This window comes from Chrysemys picta, unplaced genomic scaffold (genome assembly GCF_011386835.1).
Source record: "Chrysemys picta bellii isolate R12L10 unplaced genomic scaffold, ASM1138683v2 scaf315, whole genome shotgun sequence".
In the NCBI taxonomy this organism is placed as follows: Eukaryota; Metazoa; Chordata; order Testudines; family Emydidae; genus Chrysemys; species Chrysemys picta.
Window position 1 is genome coordinate 56,207 of NW_027053022.1, and position 16,425 is coordinate 72,631.

Consider the following 16,425-nt stretch of genomic DNA (forward strand, 5'->3'; position numbering starts at 1 on the left):
CCAAAGTAGCTATTGTGTCATACAGGAGGCCTGTGACATGCAGGGGGTCAGATTACATGCTCTAATGGTCTCTTCTGGCCATCAAGTCTACTAATTTCTGAAAAACTGAGTGTAGCATTGGGAGCAGCGTCTGAGGTTTTACTGTCTAGTCGGCTTGCTTCCTAGAATGAACACGCCTTGAGTGGGGTGATCCACAGGGAGTAGCTCAAAGCTCCCAGGTGCCTGGCCAGGGGCAGGACATTAGCACAGCAAGGGAGGGGCGTGGCAGTGACATCACAAAGGCTTTTTGCAGGACCTCAGACTATTGGTCAAAGGTGGTGACCTCACAGAGAGATGCTGACATCAGCCAGGCAGGACAGAGGCGAGTGGCCCGGGAAACCTCAGAGACTCCTGTGGCTTTGCTTCAGCAAGTCTCTGTCTCGAGGTCTCTCTTTGAGGACTGAGAGAACATTCGAGTTCACGCACGTGAGCGGCAGGAGGAACCTCTGTTGAGTTTTCTCCTTCCCTTTTAGTGATTTGTACTAGAAAGCAGACGTCCCTGTGTAGAAGGTAAGAGCCTCCTCGAGGTTTGAAACCTGTTCAGTCTGATCCATCGGGTGAGAGTTGAATTCTAGGCATGGAAAACACGAGCCTAAGGAGGCAGAATTTTATTCCGCACCTGGGATTTTGTCCCTTAGAATCACTGGGGACATTGGGGTTTGTCCTTTTTGTTTCACCTTTTCCTCCAGCCCTCCCTCCTTTCTTTTCTTCTCTTGCTTCTTTTGTCCTTTCCCCTGTTCCCCTCCCCAACACCAGGGTGTGTGTGTTTGTGTGTCGCGGGGGAGTGCTCTGCAGCTCCCACGGTGGGAGGTCCACCCGAAAATGTGGGGCTGAAATAGTGCCCCGGCAGTGATCCCCACCAGTAGCGTAGCTAAGGGCGGTGCAGGGGAAGCAGCCACTTCCCCTCAGCACATTTTCCAAAAGTGGCGCCTTAGTCAGGGGTTACCATGGCGCCAGCGGGCGGGGCCCACGCTCTGCTCTGAAGCTTGCTTGGCCTGCCCGGCCGGCGCTGACCTCCTGCACGCAAATTCAAGATCCGATGGTTAGTTTGAAAATCAGGGCTCTTGGGTCCTATTCCCAACTCTGCCACTGACTGGCTGTGTGACCTAAGACAAGTCAATTCTCCTTTCTCAACCTTAGCTTCTCCCTCTTTCAAGTAGGGATAATAATGATTCGCTCCTACTTACCTCACAGTGGGTGGAGGATGGAGATCCATTGGAGAGTGTCACTAGGAGGAGTGCATAATATGAGGTGTCCTATCACATTTACTCAGATCAGAGTGTGACATAATAGAATAGCTGAAATAGTTGATTTTATTTGTATTTTTTTATTTTGAAATTGATAAGAGCAGCAACTACTTAGCTCAGACTGAAGCATCTTATCTAATTTTCGAGATCTAAGTGTCTCCTCTTGGTGTGCGAGGAGACAATTTAACACACTGTGACAAACAGGAGATGCTTTTGTTTTGCAAGAAAATCTTTTTGCAAAGAACTTTCATCCCACTTGTTATGAGTTCAAGAAACAAACTGGTTTAGTCTGAATGGGATTTTCTGACAGAAACGGTTTCAATGAAATTTCCCCACCATCTTGATTCCAGGGCTCTATCCCTGCCCAGGGGTGAAAGGAACTTAAAGGATTTACCATTACGCCGGAGTCCTGAGCGGGGGTCTAGCCTCAACCGGAAGAGGCGGGGCCTTTCAAGATTTAAAGGCCCAGGGGCTCCGGCTGTGGCTGGGAGCCCCAGGGCCTTTAAATCACCCCGGAGCTACCAGTTGCAGAGGCGGCTGGGAGCCGCGGGGTTCAAGGGCGAATTAAAGGGCCCGGGGCTCCAGCCACCGCGGAGCTCTGGGCCCTTTAAATCACCGCGGGAGACCGGCTGCCGGAGCTCCAGCGGCGCTTTAAAGGGCCCAGGGCTCCCCACAGCGGCTGGAGCCCTGGGCCCTTTAAATCTCCGCCGCGGAAGCCGGTCCAGTCCGGCATGGCGTACTGGCTCTTGCCGCTCCGCTGTACCGGACCGGACTGGTTTACTTTCCCCTCTGCCGTGCTTCTGGGCGGTTTGTTGTCCATTAGAACAGGAGTCAGGACTGGTGGCTTCTCTTTCTGGCTCTGCCACCGCCTTGCTGTCTAGGCGCGGTGCTCGGCAGGGGCTGGGGCCGGGGGCGCGGGGCCGGGGGCTGGCGCGGTGCTGGGCCAGCGGTACGGGCACTTGGCCGGGGGCTGGCGCAGTGCTCGGATGAGGGCCGGGGCCGGGGGCGGTGCTGGGCCGGGGCCCGGGCCGGGCCGGGGGCCGGCGCGGTGCTCAGCCGGGGGCCGGGGCCGGTGCGGTGCTCGGCCGGGGGCCAGTGCGGTGCTGGGCCGGGTGCCGGGCCAGAGGCCGGCGCAGTGCTCGGCCGGGGGCCGGCGCAGTGCTGGGCTGGCGGTGCGGGCACTTGGCCGGGGGCCGGCGCGGTGCTGGGCCGGCGGTGCGGGCACTTGGCCGGAGGCTGGCGTGGTGCTCGGCCGGGGGCCGGAGGCCGGCGCGGTGCTGGTCCGGGGGCCGGGCCAGTAGCCGGTGTGGTGCTCAGCCAGGGGCCGGGGCCGGCATGGTGCTGGACAGGGGACGGCGCGGTGCTGCACCGGGGGCCGGGCCGGGGGCCGGCGCAGTGCTCGGCCGGGGGCCGGCGCGGAGCTGGGCCGGCGGTGCGAGCACTTGGCTGGGGGCCAGCGCGGTGCTCGGCTGCGAGCCGGGCGGGGGCCGGCGCGGTGCTCGGCCGGGGGCCGGCGCGGAGCTATGCCGGCGGTTCGGGCACTTGGCTGGGGGCCAGCACGGTGCTCGGCCGGGGGCCGGGCCGGGGGCGCGGGCACTTGGCCAGGGGCCGGTGCGGTGCTGGGCCGGTGCCGGCGCGGTGCTGGACTGGGGGCCGTGCCGGGGGCGCGGGGCCGGGGGCCGGCGCGGTGCTGGGCCGACGGTGCAGACACTTGGCTGGGGGCTGGCGCGGTGCTCAGCCGGGAGCCATGCCGGGGGCCGGTGTGGTGCTCGGCCGGGAGCCGTGCCGGGGGCTGGCGCGGTGCTCGGCCGGGGGCCGGTGCGGTGCTGGCCGGGGGACCGGTGCGGTGCTCGGCCGGGGGCGGGGGCACTTGGCCGGGGGGCCGGCGTGGTGTTCGGCCGGAGCTGGGGCCGGGTGCGCAGGCACTTGTCCGGGGGCCGGGGGCCGGTGCCGGCGCGGTGCTGGGCCGTGGGCCGGGCCGTGGGCCGGCACGGTGCTCGGCCAGGGGCCGGCGCGGTGCTGGGCCAGCGGTGTGGACACTTGGCTGGGGGCTGGCGCGGTGCTCGGCAGGGAGCCGTGCCGGGGGCTGGCGCGGTGCACGGCCGGGGGCCAGCGCGATGCTGCACCGGGGGCCGGGGCCGGCGTGGTTCTTGGCCGAGCAATTCTCCCAGCACTTTCCAATAGTGGGAAAGTATGAAATCCCCGTTTGACTGCTGGGGACAGAGCCAGAGACGGGGGAGCAACTTGCCCAAAGTCCCACAGGAAAAGGAAAACAACCAGCAGTGGAACCAACAGGAAACCCAGCAATGGAACTCTGGAGTCCTGGTTCTCAGTCCCCTGGTCCAGTCACTCCAGCGGAGCACACTCCCTCTCAAAGCCGGGGGAGTGGACATGGGGGCCTGGTTGTAATTGCCAGCTGTGGGAGGGAGTGTGCAGCAGTGGTTAGCGAAGGGGCCTGGAAAGAAGGCCTGCTGGGTCCCATCCATTCTTCTGACACTTGGTGTGACCCTGTGCCAGTAGCTTCCCCTCCCAGGCCTGGTTCTCATCAGTGGGGTTGGGGTCGCAGTCCCGACAGCCCAGGGGGGTTGGGAGGCTCCAGGAAGGTGTGTAAAGTGCAGGGATGTCGGGATCCCAGAGGCGCTGTCACCCCTGCACTAGGGCGGTGTTCTGCACCCCCTGCTGCTGGCCGAGTTTCTCTGTCCCTTGGTAATAAGACAGACTCTTGTTTTCACAGCCAGCCGATCGCCCCGTGCCATCACCCTGCCTGCTTCCTGGGCAGGGACCTCCTCAGCTCACCACCACCCTCTCCAGCCTGCCTTGGGCTTGGAGAGAGAGGAGAAGGGCGAGGGACGACCCTGAACATCCTCCAACCATCTCTCCGTCACCAGAGCAAGTGAGTGGCATTAGGGTTCCTCGGGGGCGTCCCCTGTCTGTCTGGGGAGAGGCAGAAAGAGGGGGAGAGAATCTCTCCCAAAGGAGATTGGATTTGCAAACAGCCCCCAGGACCCCCTCGCTCTCAGACCGGGAAAGGGCTTCTCCAGAGCCGTCTCCAGTGTGTTTGGCAAGGTCCCAGCAATGGGGCTCCCAGCCCTTCCCTTGTGGGAGACTGTTCCCCAGGCTGAGAGTCTGTGAGCTGGGCCAGACCCAGTGAGCTGCTGAGCATGGAAATCAATGGGAACCGAGGGGGCCCTGGCCTTGCTATGCCTAGGGACTTTGAAGTGGGGAATGGTTTCCCAGGAGAAGTCCAGACTCCTGGGTTCAGGGCCGGGTTTAGCAAGTGCGGGGCCCGATTCCTGGGGCGGCACTTCGGATTGCTGGCTGGGGGAGGTGGCCCCGCGGGGCTGCCACACTCTGGACGGCGCTCTGGCCAGGAATGCAGCGCCACGGGGCTTGCCGCGGTCCGGCCGGCGGTCTGGCCGGGGTCGTGGAGCTGCAGGGCTGTTGCGGTCCGGCTGGGGCTGCGGGGCCACGGGGCTGGCCGGAGCTGCAGCCAGGGTCGCAGGGCCATGGGGCAGCCATGTTCTGGCCGGAGCTCCTGCCGGGCTCGCGGAGCTGCCGTGCTCCGCCGGAGCTCCAGCCGGGGTCACGGGGTCACAGGGCTGCCGCGCTCCGGCCTGGGTCGCGGGGCCACGGGGCTGCCACGCTCCGCCGGAGCTCCAGCCGGGAGAGTGGGGCCGCGGGGCTGCCGCGCTCCGGCCGGCGCTCTGGCCAGGGGAGCGGGGCCCCCGAAGACGAATGCCGCTGGGGTGAGTGCGAGAGGCCCTCTTATGCACGGGGCCCAATTCTGGGGAATCGGGCAAATCGGCCTAAAGCCTGCCCTGCCTGGGTTCTGTTCCTTCTCTAGCCTGGGCGGAGGGTGGGGGGGTGTGAGTGTGGTCTGGGGTGGCAGGAGGGAGCTGCTTGTCCAAAGTGACCAGTGTCTTTGTGACTGACCCCAGTGTTCGAAAAGGACGAGACTCCCCAGTTCTTGCAGCCCCAGCGATGACGAGGGGGAGCGTTGAGGGGGAGCAGATCATACAATGAACTCCTGCCAATGCGGGTAGCTTGCCCTCCCTGCACCCCTGTGGGGGGAGCAGGAGCTGCTCTGGCTGGGGCAGGGATGGGGAGGGACCAAACAGGCTGGTTAGTGAGAGGCTGCCTTGACCCCAGACTCATGCCTGCTTCCCACTGGGTTCCAGGATGGCCAGGCTCCTGAGGATGTTCGGGAAGAAGGCTGTGCAGGTGGCCCCAGAGCCTGAGGGAAGCAGACAACATCTTCCCCAGGAGCGAAGCGGCCTCTCCGTCCCCGCTGGAGGGGAAGAAGCTTCCGGCCGCGCCAGGAGGTGGAAGCGCCCAGCCTTCTGGCGGAGGAAACCCACTCCCGGCACAGGCGCCGAGGTGGGAGCATCACCTCCCAGGCCAAAATGGAGCTGGGCCAGGCTGCGGCTGGGCAGGCAGGACCCAGCCCAGGGGCGGAACCGGGCAGGGTGGCTCTGGGGCTTGTTGTTGTGTGGGCAGCAGCGGCCCCAGGCGCCCAGCCCCAACTTCCAACAGGGGCCATCGCCCTGCCCGGTCAGTGAGGACCTTCCAGCCTCCTCAGGGCAGGAGGTGGAGGATCCCTCTGCCAGCCCCAGCAGCTCGGGCCGCTCCCCATCCGACAGCAGCAGCGCCTGCGACTCGGCTAGCAGCGTGGCCGACGGACGCTTCTGCTTTGTTCTAGGTGAGGATCCAGGCTGGGCTCGGGGAGGGGTGAGGAGGGGGCTGTGAACACCCTGGGCCCAGGCCCTCAAGCAGTGCTATGGGGGCGGGTCTCCAGCCCAGGTGTCTGGCCTGAGCCATGTGAACTCCACGGACACTAGATGCTGCCACTTTGGTCCTTGGTGCTCCATTGGGCGGGGCTGGGGGGAGGCACCTCCAAGGGAGTCCAGGACAGTGGGGAGGATCTCTTTGCTATGGGCTCCTGAAGGAGTTGGGGGCTGATGCCATCACTGAGAGGGGGGAGTGTGGGGCCCAATCTGCCCTATGTCCCGGAGGTGGGAAGGGGACACATTGTCCCACCATGCCCCTGTCCTTCCCCCGAGTGGCAGCAGCAGTCACCTTGTCCCCTTCTCTCCCTGGTGCAGCGTCCGCCAGGGACTCCGAGGACGACGAGGAGAAAGAAGACCGGGTAGACTTGGTAACAGAGGAGGCTGCTCTCATGAACATCCGAGAGCAGCTCCATGCCCGAGAAAAGGTACAAACGTTCCCCAGCTGTGCTGGAACTGAGATTCTCCTGCTCCTTCCCAGCATCCCGACCCCCTGCAGAAGGTCTTGGCTCTAATGGGGACCTTTCTCCTTCATGATCTGGGACCCCCAAGATGGGGGTGTTTGTCACACACCAGCCGGGGTCTCCTCCCCCCACAGGCACTGTCCCAGTTCCTGACCCTGATTGTGGAGGAGTCGTGGGTGATTTGAACAATAGGCAGGTCCCCACTATCCCCCATTCAGGCCTATGTCCTGCAGCTGGTGTGGCTGGGGCAGGGAGGTCCCTGGCTAACTGGCTCTCTCTCCCCTAACCCCACTCCTGGTGGGCGCAGGACGAGGCGCAGCAGCTCGAGTTCCTGCACGCCATCTACCCCGCGTGCCTCGCTGCCCAGCAGAGAGGGGACTACACAATGGAGCCACACTGCTCGAAGGCGGCTGTGGTGGAGAGGATTGTGGTGAGTAAGACACGGCGCCCGGGAGCTGGAGGGTGGACAGAGACATGGGAGGGGCAGGGGTCTCCCCGGGCCGAGGGTTGGGGGATGGCTGGTGCTGGAGGGCAGCTGAGGGCAGGGATTGCTGGGGCTGAAGATTGGGGAGAGGAGACGGGAGAACTAGTGGGCAGGAATCGGAGGAGCGGGAGGCAGCTGGGGGGATCCTGCTGGCTGTGTAATCTCCTCCTTGGGGAGTGTCAGTGAGGCCCGAATCTCACCCGCTCCTTTGTCTCCTTTGCGTCTCACAGGAGCTCATTGAGGAGATTCCTCCTAACTCTCCACCTGACGCCGTCCTGGCCAACTCCCTCATTGCTGTGGCCAACCTCAGGTACCGAGACCCTCCCGCCCGGTTCTCCTAACCCCGGTGCTGCTCAGGCCCATGGCTGGGAGTCACTGCCCCTCCCACTCCCAGCTCACCCCTCAAGGGGGGCTCCTCTGGCAGAGGTGGCAGGAAGGGTCACTCCCTCTCCTGGCTGCTCTTTTCTTTTCACTCCATTCACATTGCAATGGCTTTGGGGAGAGGCTGACTCCCAGGATCAGATACAGGAGAGGCAGCAGGGTCCAGGGAACAGGCGCCATTCCTGCCCTGCCACTGTCGGTCTGGGAAACCTTGGCCTTATCATTCCCTGGCTCAGTGCCTCAGTTGCCATTCTCGCCAGCCTCTGCCTATTTCCCTGCAGTTTCACGTCCGTGTTGGTGCCAGTCCCACCCCCGCACTGCACAGTCTAATACCGGCTCCTCTCTCTTGCCAGCACCATAACACCTGCCCTGGAGCCGGAGCTGGAGACCCACCTCCTCCGAGCCACTCTGCACGCCGTCTTCACCCTGGGCACGCAGACGGACATCAACCAAGTCCAGGTAGATCAGCCAGCTGTTATCCTGCCCGAATCCTTGCTAATTGCCTGCAGTGGGATGTGAATGAGAGAGGCCAGGATATGTGTTTGGGGGTCTCACCAGTGCTTCCCAGAGACCCCTCTTCCCATCCTGTGGCAGGTGTAGCCCCACTTTCCCTAACTCTGACCCATGGCTCTCCCTTGCTTTGCAGGATCTGCATAGGGTCATACCAGACCTCCTGGACGCCATGCTGGGGAACCTGCTGGCAAAGACCCCAGACACGGACAAGCTCCACTACATCTTGCAGGTGAGTCTGGTGAGAGGGTGGGGGCAATTTTACCTTAACTCTTAGATCCATTTTCCAGTCTGTCCTCCTAGCTGGGCCCCCAGTGGCCATCCTTGGTCAGGGCAGTCAGTGCAATGCAGGGTCAGGCCTTTCCTCCTTGAAGGACAGAGGAAGGAGCTGGGACTTCAAGCCAGAGCTCTGCCTGCTTGTGTTGAGCACTGACCACAGGGCCCCCGGCTGGCTTGAGGAGTGAGAGTCTGAACCCCTCCTGGGAGATCCAGAAGATGGTCCTCAGAGAAGAGCCACAGCCTCATTCCTGGAGAAACAGGAGGGCCCCAGAGAATCAGCCCTTGTCTCTGACGGGCCCCGAGATTCCTGGGGGGATTGTGCTCACACTCAGTCCCTTCACCCAGCCAAGGACTTGAGAGCCAGGGAGGGGGGAGGGGTCTGTCTCCTTCCTGGGGAGCTGTTCAGGAATCAGGTGTTCAGGGAGGATGGGACCAGCCCCAACACTGAGCATTGTCCCAATCTAGAGAGACAATGACAAGTTGTGACCTGCAGGATACAAGCATCGTCCTGGGGGCAAGAGTCCCCTTCTAAAGCTCTGCAGTCAATGAATCTGATATTCCACCCTCACCGCATGCAATGTCTCAGCCCCCTTGGGATGGGGGGGCCATTAGCACTACACATGCACCCCCTCATCAATCCTGAGCTGCCTCCTTTCCCCACAGCACATTAACTACTGGACCGTGTCCAGGGTGCCACGAGAGAGAGCCAGGGCCATCAGGAGCAGCGCAGCCCTGCTCACGTCCGTCATCTCCCTCCCTGACTTTGACGTAAGTGGCCTCTGAGCCCAGCTTCCTGACTCCAGGCGTAGGTGGGCTGGATCCAACGGGCTGGAGGATCTGCTGCTGCAGGGGCTGTGGGCTAGGAGTGTTCCTCTTGGGGAGGCAGAGTCAGAGCAGAGAATGAGCCTGGCTTGAGACAAGTTCTTCTTGTCCTGGTTAAGTGAAGACTCTCGCTTGTAAGGAGACCATGCTCCAGGTTCTTGCCTTCTTGTCATCCTGGAGCAGCTGGGGAAGCAAATCCTCCTGGAGGGCCCTGCCCACATCCCTGTTCTCCGGGCTCCCTTGCGGGCAGAGATAACTAAGGATCCAGCTCTAGCTCCTGTCCTCTAGCATCTCCTGCAGAGGGGTTGAGGGGAAGGAGAGTCCTGGCCCAGGCGGGGACTGGGAGCTGACAGGAAAATGCTGATGGAGTCCCCTCTCCCTCTCCCTTCCATTAGAACTCAGCCGAATTCCCCAGGATGGGCCACCACGTGGCACAGCTGGCTCTGTTCGTAGGTGACCCAGACGAGGACATCAGCCAGCAGGCCAGGGAGGGGGTTTACCGGCTCTACCAGCTCCTGCTGCGCCAGAGGGGTAAGGAACCCGGCTAGACGAGTGAGACTGGGACCCCAGCCAATTTCTCTCCGAGTGACCCCGGCTGGCGGATCAGTCTCTCTCTATCTCTTTCTGTGTTCTCCACTACCCCCGCAGTTCTGTTGGGCTCTGCCCACTGTGCAGCCACATATGGGATTGGAAGGACACAAGCCCTGCAACCAGAATGACCAATGTGTATGTGTCTCTCTCTTTCCCAGACCTGAACATCCATGAGGTCGAATACCTTTGGTGCTGGGACTGGCACCAGGACAACAGGCTCCTCGGCTATAAGAACACAGCCAGGGTGGGGGAGGTAAGGACGCTCTGCCAGGGCATGGCACAGCTCTGCAGGGCAGGTGACTGCCTCCTGGAGCCACGCAACAGAGTTGCCGTTCTAGGCCAGGATTTGGAGCCTGGTTCAGGGCAATCTGCTGAAGCCTCACATCTGGTTGGTTTCAGGTTTTTGCCAAATTGTTCTCGGAGGGGCAGAGAAGCTTCTTCCTGCAGACAACAGTGCTGGCCATGCACGACCCCCAGCTGCGTGTCAGCCAGGCTGGGCTGCTCCTCACTTACTCCCTCCTGGGGCAAGCCGAGCAGCTGATGGGGAGCAAGGTGAGCAGCTGCATTAGACTCAGGAGATTGGGGCGGGGCCCAGGCCTCATTCCCATCCTCTGGCCATTCGCCGGCCTGGCAGCAAGGCGACCGGTGGGGAATGAGAGTGAGAGCAGGTGCTCCTGGGAAGGGAGATGAATTCACCTCCATGAGCAGGAGGGAGCCAGCTTGTTCCCGGAGCAGCTCCAGCCCAGCTCGTTAGCAAGGCTAATGATTGACAAGCATTGCCTCAGCACGGACTTCTGTTCTTGGGAAGGGCAGCAGAGTCCTCTACGTGCCCTCTGCGTGCCTCTCCTGTCACCCGTGCCACCACCCAGAGTTGTTCCCATCACTGGCAGCCTGGGAGGCCAAGGACTGAGGGGTGATGGCGACTGAGCGGGCAGTTCTGAGGCACATGGGCGGGGGAAGCTCGTCCTGCTGCCGGCAGGGCTGGACTCGCTCTAGAGAGAATGGGAGGATTCAGTCAGCAGGGGCTGCTGATCTGCCCCATTCACCAGGGCTGCCATCCTGCGGCTTCAGCCTCAGTGGCTGGGATGACTTGGGGAAAGGTCTCAAGCTGCCCACATCCCACTTCACTGCTGCCAGAATCCCTCCGCCCCGCTAGAGCCCCCTCCCTGCCCAACCTGGGTGGGGGTGGAGGAGAGGGGTCAGAGAACTTGAGCTGTGGATTGGAGGTGGAACAGCTGTCAGGGGCACTGGGTGGGAGGTGGCAGGAGCTCCCCTACAAGGAGGTTGTTGGCACTGGAGGTCCCTTAAAAGGAAAACAAGACTCCATTCTGGGGGTCAGGAGGGGGACTTCATCCCTCAGAGGTGCGCGGGTGCTGGGTGGAATTGCTGCTGGTCCCAGGTGCCCTTAATTCCCCCTGATTCCACGGGGGCATCTGAGTCTCTGACAGGTCCTCGTTCCCTTGCAGCAGGAGGTCGTCACGGCCAACATAATGAATCAACTTCACATCATCCGGCACTTGCGCCAAGTGCCGGAGGCGCTGCAGGAATTCTGCCTCCAAGGCCACCAGCAACTCCTACTCCCTCTAAACGGGGAGTGTAGTGAGACTGAGTGGCCTCCCTCCGAGCAGGAGAGCGAGGGCCCCTCTACACGCCCCTTGGAGGGCAGAGCCTATATCACCCCACCCACCTTGCCTGTTGGCTGGCCACCGAGGCCTCTGGTAGACGCTGTTGCAACTGAGCGGCCTCCCTCCGAGCAGGAGAGCGAGGGCCCCTCTACACGCCCCTTGGACGGCAGAGCCTATATCGCCCCACCCCCCTCGCCTGTTGGCTGGCCACCGGGGCCTCTGGTAGACGCTGTTGCAACTGAGCGGCCTCCCTCCGAGCGGGAGAGCGAGGGCTGCCCTACACGCCCCTTGGAGGGCGGAGCCTATATCGCCCCGCCCCCCTCGCCATAAGGACCGGGGCGTGGGGTCGGAAATATAAAAGGCCGGCCCTTCACCACAGTTGGGGGACAGCCCGCAACAGAGGAGGACACTTGGCCTGTTCTCCAGAGTCCCCTAACCCTAACCCCAGACATGGACGAGGACTGGCCCGGAGTACCCGCTGCGGTTTACCCCAAGGAGCCGGAAGAGGCCTGGAGGCCGCAGATACCAAACCCCGGGGAGGCAGGAAGTAGCCCAGGGGCAGCCCGGGAGCTGCTGGCTGCAGAGCCCGGCGCGGCTCAGTCGGCGTGTTGCGGCTGGATCCCCGCCGACGCAGGGGCAACCAATCCTGCCCCTGCCAGCGCCTTGGGCTGGGACGCGGGGGAGGAGGGTGGGACCGCGTCCCCCTGCCACTCCACCCCGGGTGGCTGACCCCCTACACGGTGCAAGGGGGCTCTAGGCCAGGACAGGAACTGTTTGTTGGCTGGCCACCGGGTCCCCACACAGGCCAGGGCCCGCCCTTGAAGTCTGGTTGTTTGTGGGGTGCTTGGGCCCCGCCCAGACCTGAGCCACCCCCGATACAGTGTGTTGAGGGGCTGACCACTTGAGCGACCTCAGCCCAGCAGCGCCGGCTCTACCATTTTTGCTGCCCCAAGCAAAAAAAAAAAAAAATACAACAGCGCTCGGACTGCCAAAGTGAGCAAAAAGAAAACCAAAAAACTCCCAACCACTTGGACTGCTGCCACCCGAACTGCCGAAGCAGAAAAAAAACCAACAACAACAAAGCTCGGACTGCCGCCACCCGAACTGCTGAAGTGCAAAAAACAAAAAAGTCGCCCGGCCTGTGCTGCCCCAAGAATGGACGGAATGCCGCCCCAGGCATGTGCTTCCTCCGCTGGTGCCTGGAGCCAGCCCCGCAGCCCAGGCCACAGCCTGGTTGCGACAGCTGATCGCTGAGGTGGGGCGGCTGCTCCACCCCCATGCAAGAGGGCGCTAGAGTAGGCCAGAGCGGCTGCAGAGGCTGGTAGCCAATCAGAGAAGGGCCAACTGAGAGCCAATCAGGGCCGAGATTAGAGCCAGCCAATCAGGACTAAGCTAGGCCCTATATAAAGGCTGCCCAGGCGAGCAGCAGGCAGTATCCCCCAGACCTTGATGGGAGAAGGTCTGTCTTCAGAGCAGTAGACCAGCATCTCCAAAAGAGCAGTGCTGGGCAGGCTGAAGGGAGCATACTACAGCTCCGGCCCAAGACCTGCCAGACTGCGGGCCCTGATAGAAAGGGCCTAGAGGGCCAAGAGGAGAAGTGGCCCAGGGACAGTTGGACAAGGGGAGAGCAGGGAGACTGCCACTAGAGGATCCCTGGGTTTGGACCCAGGATAGTTGGTGGGCCTGGGTCCCCCTGTTCCCTCTTGTACTGCACCTGGCCATGTGGTGGCTGAGTCAAACTGCAACCTCCCTTGAGACAAGGGGCTAGACTTTGGGGGTTTTGGTTGGCCGCTGAGGCATGTGCAAGGACTGTTGCTAACCTGCTTCCTCCTCCCCGCCGGAAGGAGATGAGGATGGATTAGGGGGCACTGCTGGAGGGAAGTGGCCTGAAGAAGGACACCATCAAGCGGACTAGGCAGATTGTGCCACATGGAGAGTCCAAAATGGTGGAGAAAAGAGACTTCTATTGGAGGGCCTGGGTGGCTCGGCTTGCCGAACAGCAGAGGGAGTTGTTCTGGCTGCTGGGGAGGTCGGCACCCAGACCAAACAAGAGATCCGTCACCGAGGGCGAGAGGCCAGGAACGCTGAACTGCTTCGCCTGTAGGTGACAGGGACACTAAAGGAGGGAGTGTCCCTCCTGGGATGGGGCAGAGAGACCCCACCTAGAAAAGGCACCCCCTGTGAGAGTAACAGGGGGGCCCCCAGCTTGTTGGGTCTGTGGGGAGCCAGGGCACCTGAAGAGAGAGTGCCCCTACAGGACTCCCAAGGCCCAGGCCAGCCCAGAAGGAAGGGCTAGGGCCCAAACAAGCAGGAGTAGGGATGTGGCAGGGGGAAGACCCAGAAAGTGCTTCCACTGCCACCAACGGGGACATCTAAAGAGGCACTGCCCCCTGAGGCAGAAAGGGGGAGTGTCTGAGACAAGGGCTCGGTCAGAGACTAGCCACAGAGAAGAGGTGGTGAAGACGGAGGCCCCTAGAGAGAAAGGGGCTGGGGCAGAGAGGCCCCACCGAAATGAGGGAACCCACATAGGAGCCAGGAGGGCCCATGTGGGAACCCAAACAGAAGTAGGAACCCACGTAGGACCAGGGCGTTCAACAGTGCGAACCCAGACCCTACAGCTGGGAAGCTGCTGACTCCAGACTTTGGCGGGCCTGTGAGAGGAAAGGGATGCCCTGCAGGCCCCACTACGAAGGAAGCTGGGGTTATAGGGACCCCTTTCCTCCCCTCCCCCGTGAGCATTTTTTAAGGGGGAGGGTTTGTGGTGGGACGGCTGCCCCACCCCCATGTGAGAGGGAACTAGAGTAGGCCAGAATGGCTGTGCAAGCCGTCTTCCAATCAGGGAAGGGCCTACTGAGAGCCAATCAGGGCCGAGATTAGAGCCAGCCAATCAGGGCTAGGCTAGGCCCTATATAATGGCTGCCCAGGAGAGCAGCAGGTAGTGTGTCCCAGAATTTCATGGGGGAAGGTCTGTCTCCAGAGCAGGAGACCAGCATCTCGGGCTGGGCAGTACTGCATCTGGCCATCCGATGGCCGAGACAAATTGTAACCGGCCCTTGAGACAAGGGGCTAGACTTTGGGGGTTGCAGTTGGCCATCAAGGCAGGTGCAAGGCCTGTTGCTAACCCCCGCCCCTGGAATGGGGTGAGGATGGACTAGTGGGCACTGCTGGAGGCAGTGTCAAGCGGTGAGCAACGCGGCTCCAGATGCCAAGGGAGGACAAGAGACGGATGGGACGCTGCCAGCAGAGGGCGTTCCCCATGGACTGAGCTCATTCCCAGAGCGACCAGCGGGAGGCGCCATGCTGGTGAGTCCCAACCCTGTCAAAACCGCCCAGCCCTATTGTGGGCCCACTGCTACCCTGCAGACTCTGGTCAGGACCAGACTGGGCCAGCTGGAGTGGCCCTCTTCCTCTGATTGGGAGAGTGAGAAGGGGAAATGGAGCCTCCTGGCACTCACAGAAACTCTCTCCCCTCTCTGTGGAGCAGGGTTCTTCCCTCTGCCCCCCAAATTCCTTCATATGGGGCAGGACCTCTTTCCCTTGCACCCACTCCCCTCCTCCCTATCCTTGGTCTACCCCCGCTCATTCCCGCTGCGCCCAGGCAGAGCTCTCCCTGCCCCATATTGTGCAGAAAAGCCCTTGTGTCAGGGCCACAGCCCCACTGGGGCTCGGAAAGCTCCACTTTTGAGGAGGTGGGGGTGGGACAGAGGCTCAGGGCTAGCTTCACCTTCTGCCCTTTATTCTCCCCTTGGCCCTTCTATGGGGTCTCTGGGTGTCACAGGAATAGGAGCCTCCTTCCAGCTGTCTTTCAGGCCCTGGGATCTGGCACAGCCTCCCAGACGGGCGCTTCCTGTAGCTGAGCCACGTCAGGGAGCAGTGGGGACAGGTCACCTCGTCCCAGCAATGCCGGCTCTCAAAGAGGCTTAGATGGAAGACCCCAGTCCCTCATGGAGGTAAGAGCCATTTACTTCTTGGGGCGTGTGGGTCTCTTGGGGGAGAAATGGCATCCCCGATGCATAGCCTGTCTGGGAGCTTTCCCTGTCCCTGGATCCCAGCCCTGGTACAGAGCACTATTTCTCATCATGATATCCTCATTTTATTCTCAGAGGCAGTGTCCAGGATCCTGGAGACTGTTTCCTGCTGCAGGAGGTTTGAGCAGGGAGAGATCACTCACTGTCACGACCCAGGGGTCTCCAACCCGGGTCTGCAGGGTTCACGGGAGCAGCCACACTCCAACCCTCCACCTGGAAGCCTGCTGAAAATTGCTTACCTCGGACCCATGAAGTTCAGCCCCAGTTTGAGGCTCCACTCCTGAGGTCCTATTGGAGGAGTCCCAGGAAAGCTCACTGGCCCCCTGGCCCTACGTAAGACAGCAGCAGGAACACGAAGCTGACTGAACACCAGGCCTCCTCCCGGTTCTGGACTGTGCGCTGCCTGGTTCTGCTGCCGCTCCCCTGGCTTGATTTCCTGGCATCTGAGTTGTGGTGGTGATCGCAAGTTTGTCTTTTGCTGCTCATCTTCCAGTATCCTGACCTGGCTGACTCTCCACTCCTGTCATGTGAGTGTGGACTCTGGCTCTGACCAGTAGGTCTGGCTGCCCTTGACCCAGCCATGACATTGACTTTGGTACAACTTCTCCATTGCCCCTTTCTGATCTCCAGGAAGATACACCAGTCCCTTGGCTCCCAAAGTCCCAGTTGCCCGCTATTCATGGGCTGAGGGGTAGTGCTTGTATCGCCCCACCCCAGCTGCTTTTCCTAGGGGAATCTCCCTAGAGCAGAAGAGAAATCTGCTCTTTTCTTAGGATCAGTCCCACTCTGGCCTCAGCTCGGCTACTTTGTTTACCTGGGGTCAGGCACCACTTTTGAAGCCCTTAGCGTGGGGGCGGAGGTGGGAGCAGAGGCTGAAGCTCCAGCAGTTTCCACCAAAGAACACCCCCCTGTCTTTCTATGCTCCGGCTAGGGCTCCCCATCCATCCTGGAGCTGAACACCAGATGGGAGCTGATGGATTGTCCTAGAGAAATAGCCCCGCAGGCCGCGTGTTGGAGACCCCTGGCCTAGACAGACACTCAGGTATTTCCATCAGCCTGCTCAATGGCAAATGCAGCCACGCAAAGAAGGGAAGAAGAATGGAAGTGAAAGAGTAAAGCTGGACCATCCGCTGAGCTGCTGCAATCCAGCGAGCAGAGCCGGGGAGAGAAG

The 16,425-nt window shown here is 61.6% G+C and overlaps 1 protein-coding gene across 1 annotated transcript; it reads left to right on the forward strand.

Annotated features, from left to right (window-relative positions):
• Positions 1-9,764: 9,764 nt before the first annotated feature.
• On the forward strand, positions 9,765-16,155 carry LOC135978578 (formin-2-like). The gene is made up of 5 exons (XM_065579461.1): positions 9,765-9,854; positions 10,001-10,153; positions 11,068-14,529; positions 15,005-15,176; positions 15,330-16,155. Exons 2-3 carry the CDS (start codon positions 10,064-10,066, stop codon positions 11,554-11,556), a joined length of 579 nt encoding a protein of 192 aa, XP_065435533.1. The 5' UTR covers positions 9,765-9,854; positions 10,001-10,063; the 3' UTR covers positions 11,557-14,529; positions 15,005-15,176; positions 15,330-16,155.
• The last annotated feature ends 270 nt before the right edge of the window (positions 16,156-16,425 follow it).

Coding starts and splice junctions, on each gene's coding strand:
- LOC135978578 (XM_065579461.1), top strand. CDS start 10,064: ATGCACGACCCCCAGCTGCGTGTCAGCCAGGCTGGGCTGCTCCTCACT. Junction 10,154..11,067: donor AGCAGCTGATGGGGAGCAAG/GTGAGCAGCTGC, acceptor GTTCCCTTGCAG/CAGGAGGTCGTCACGGCCAA.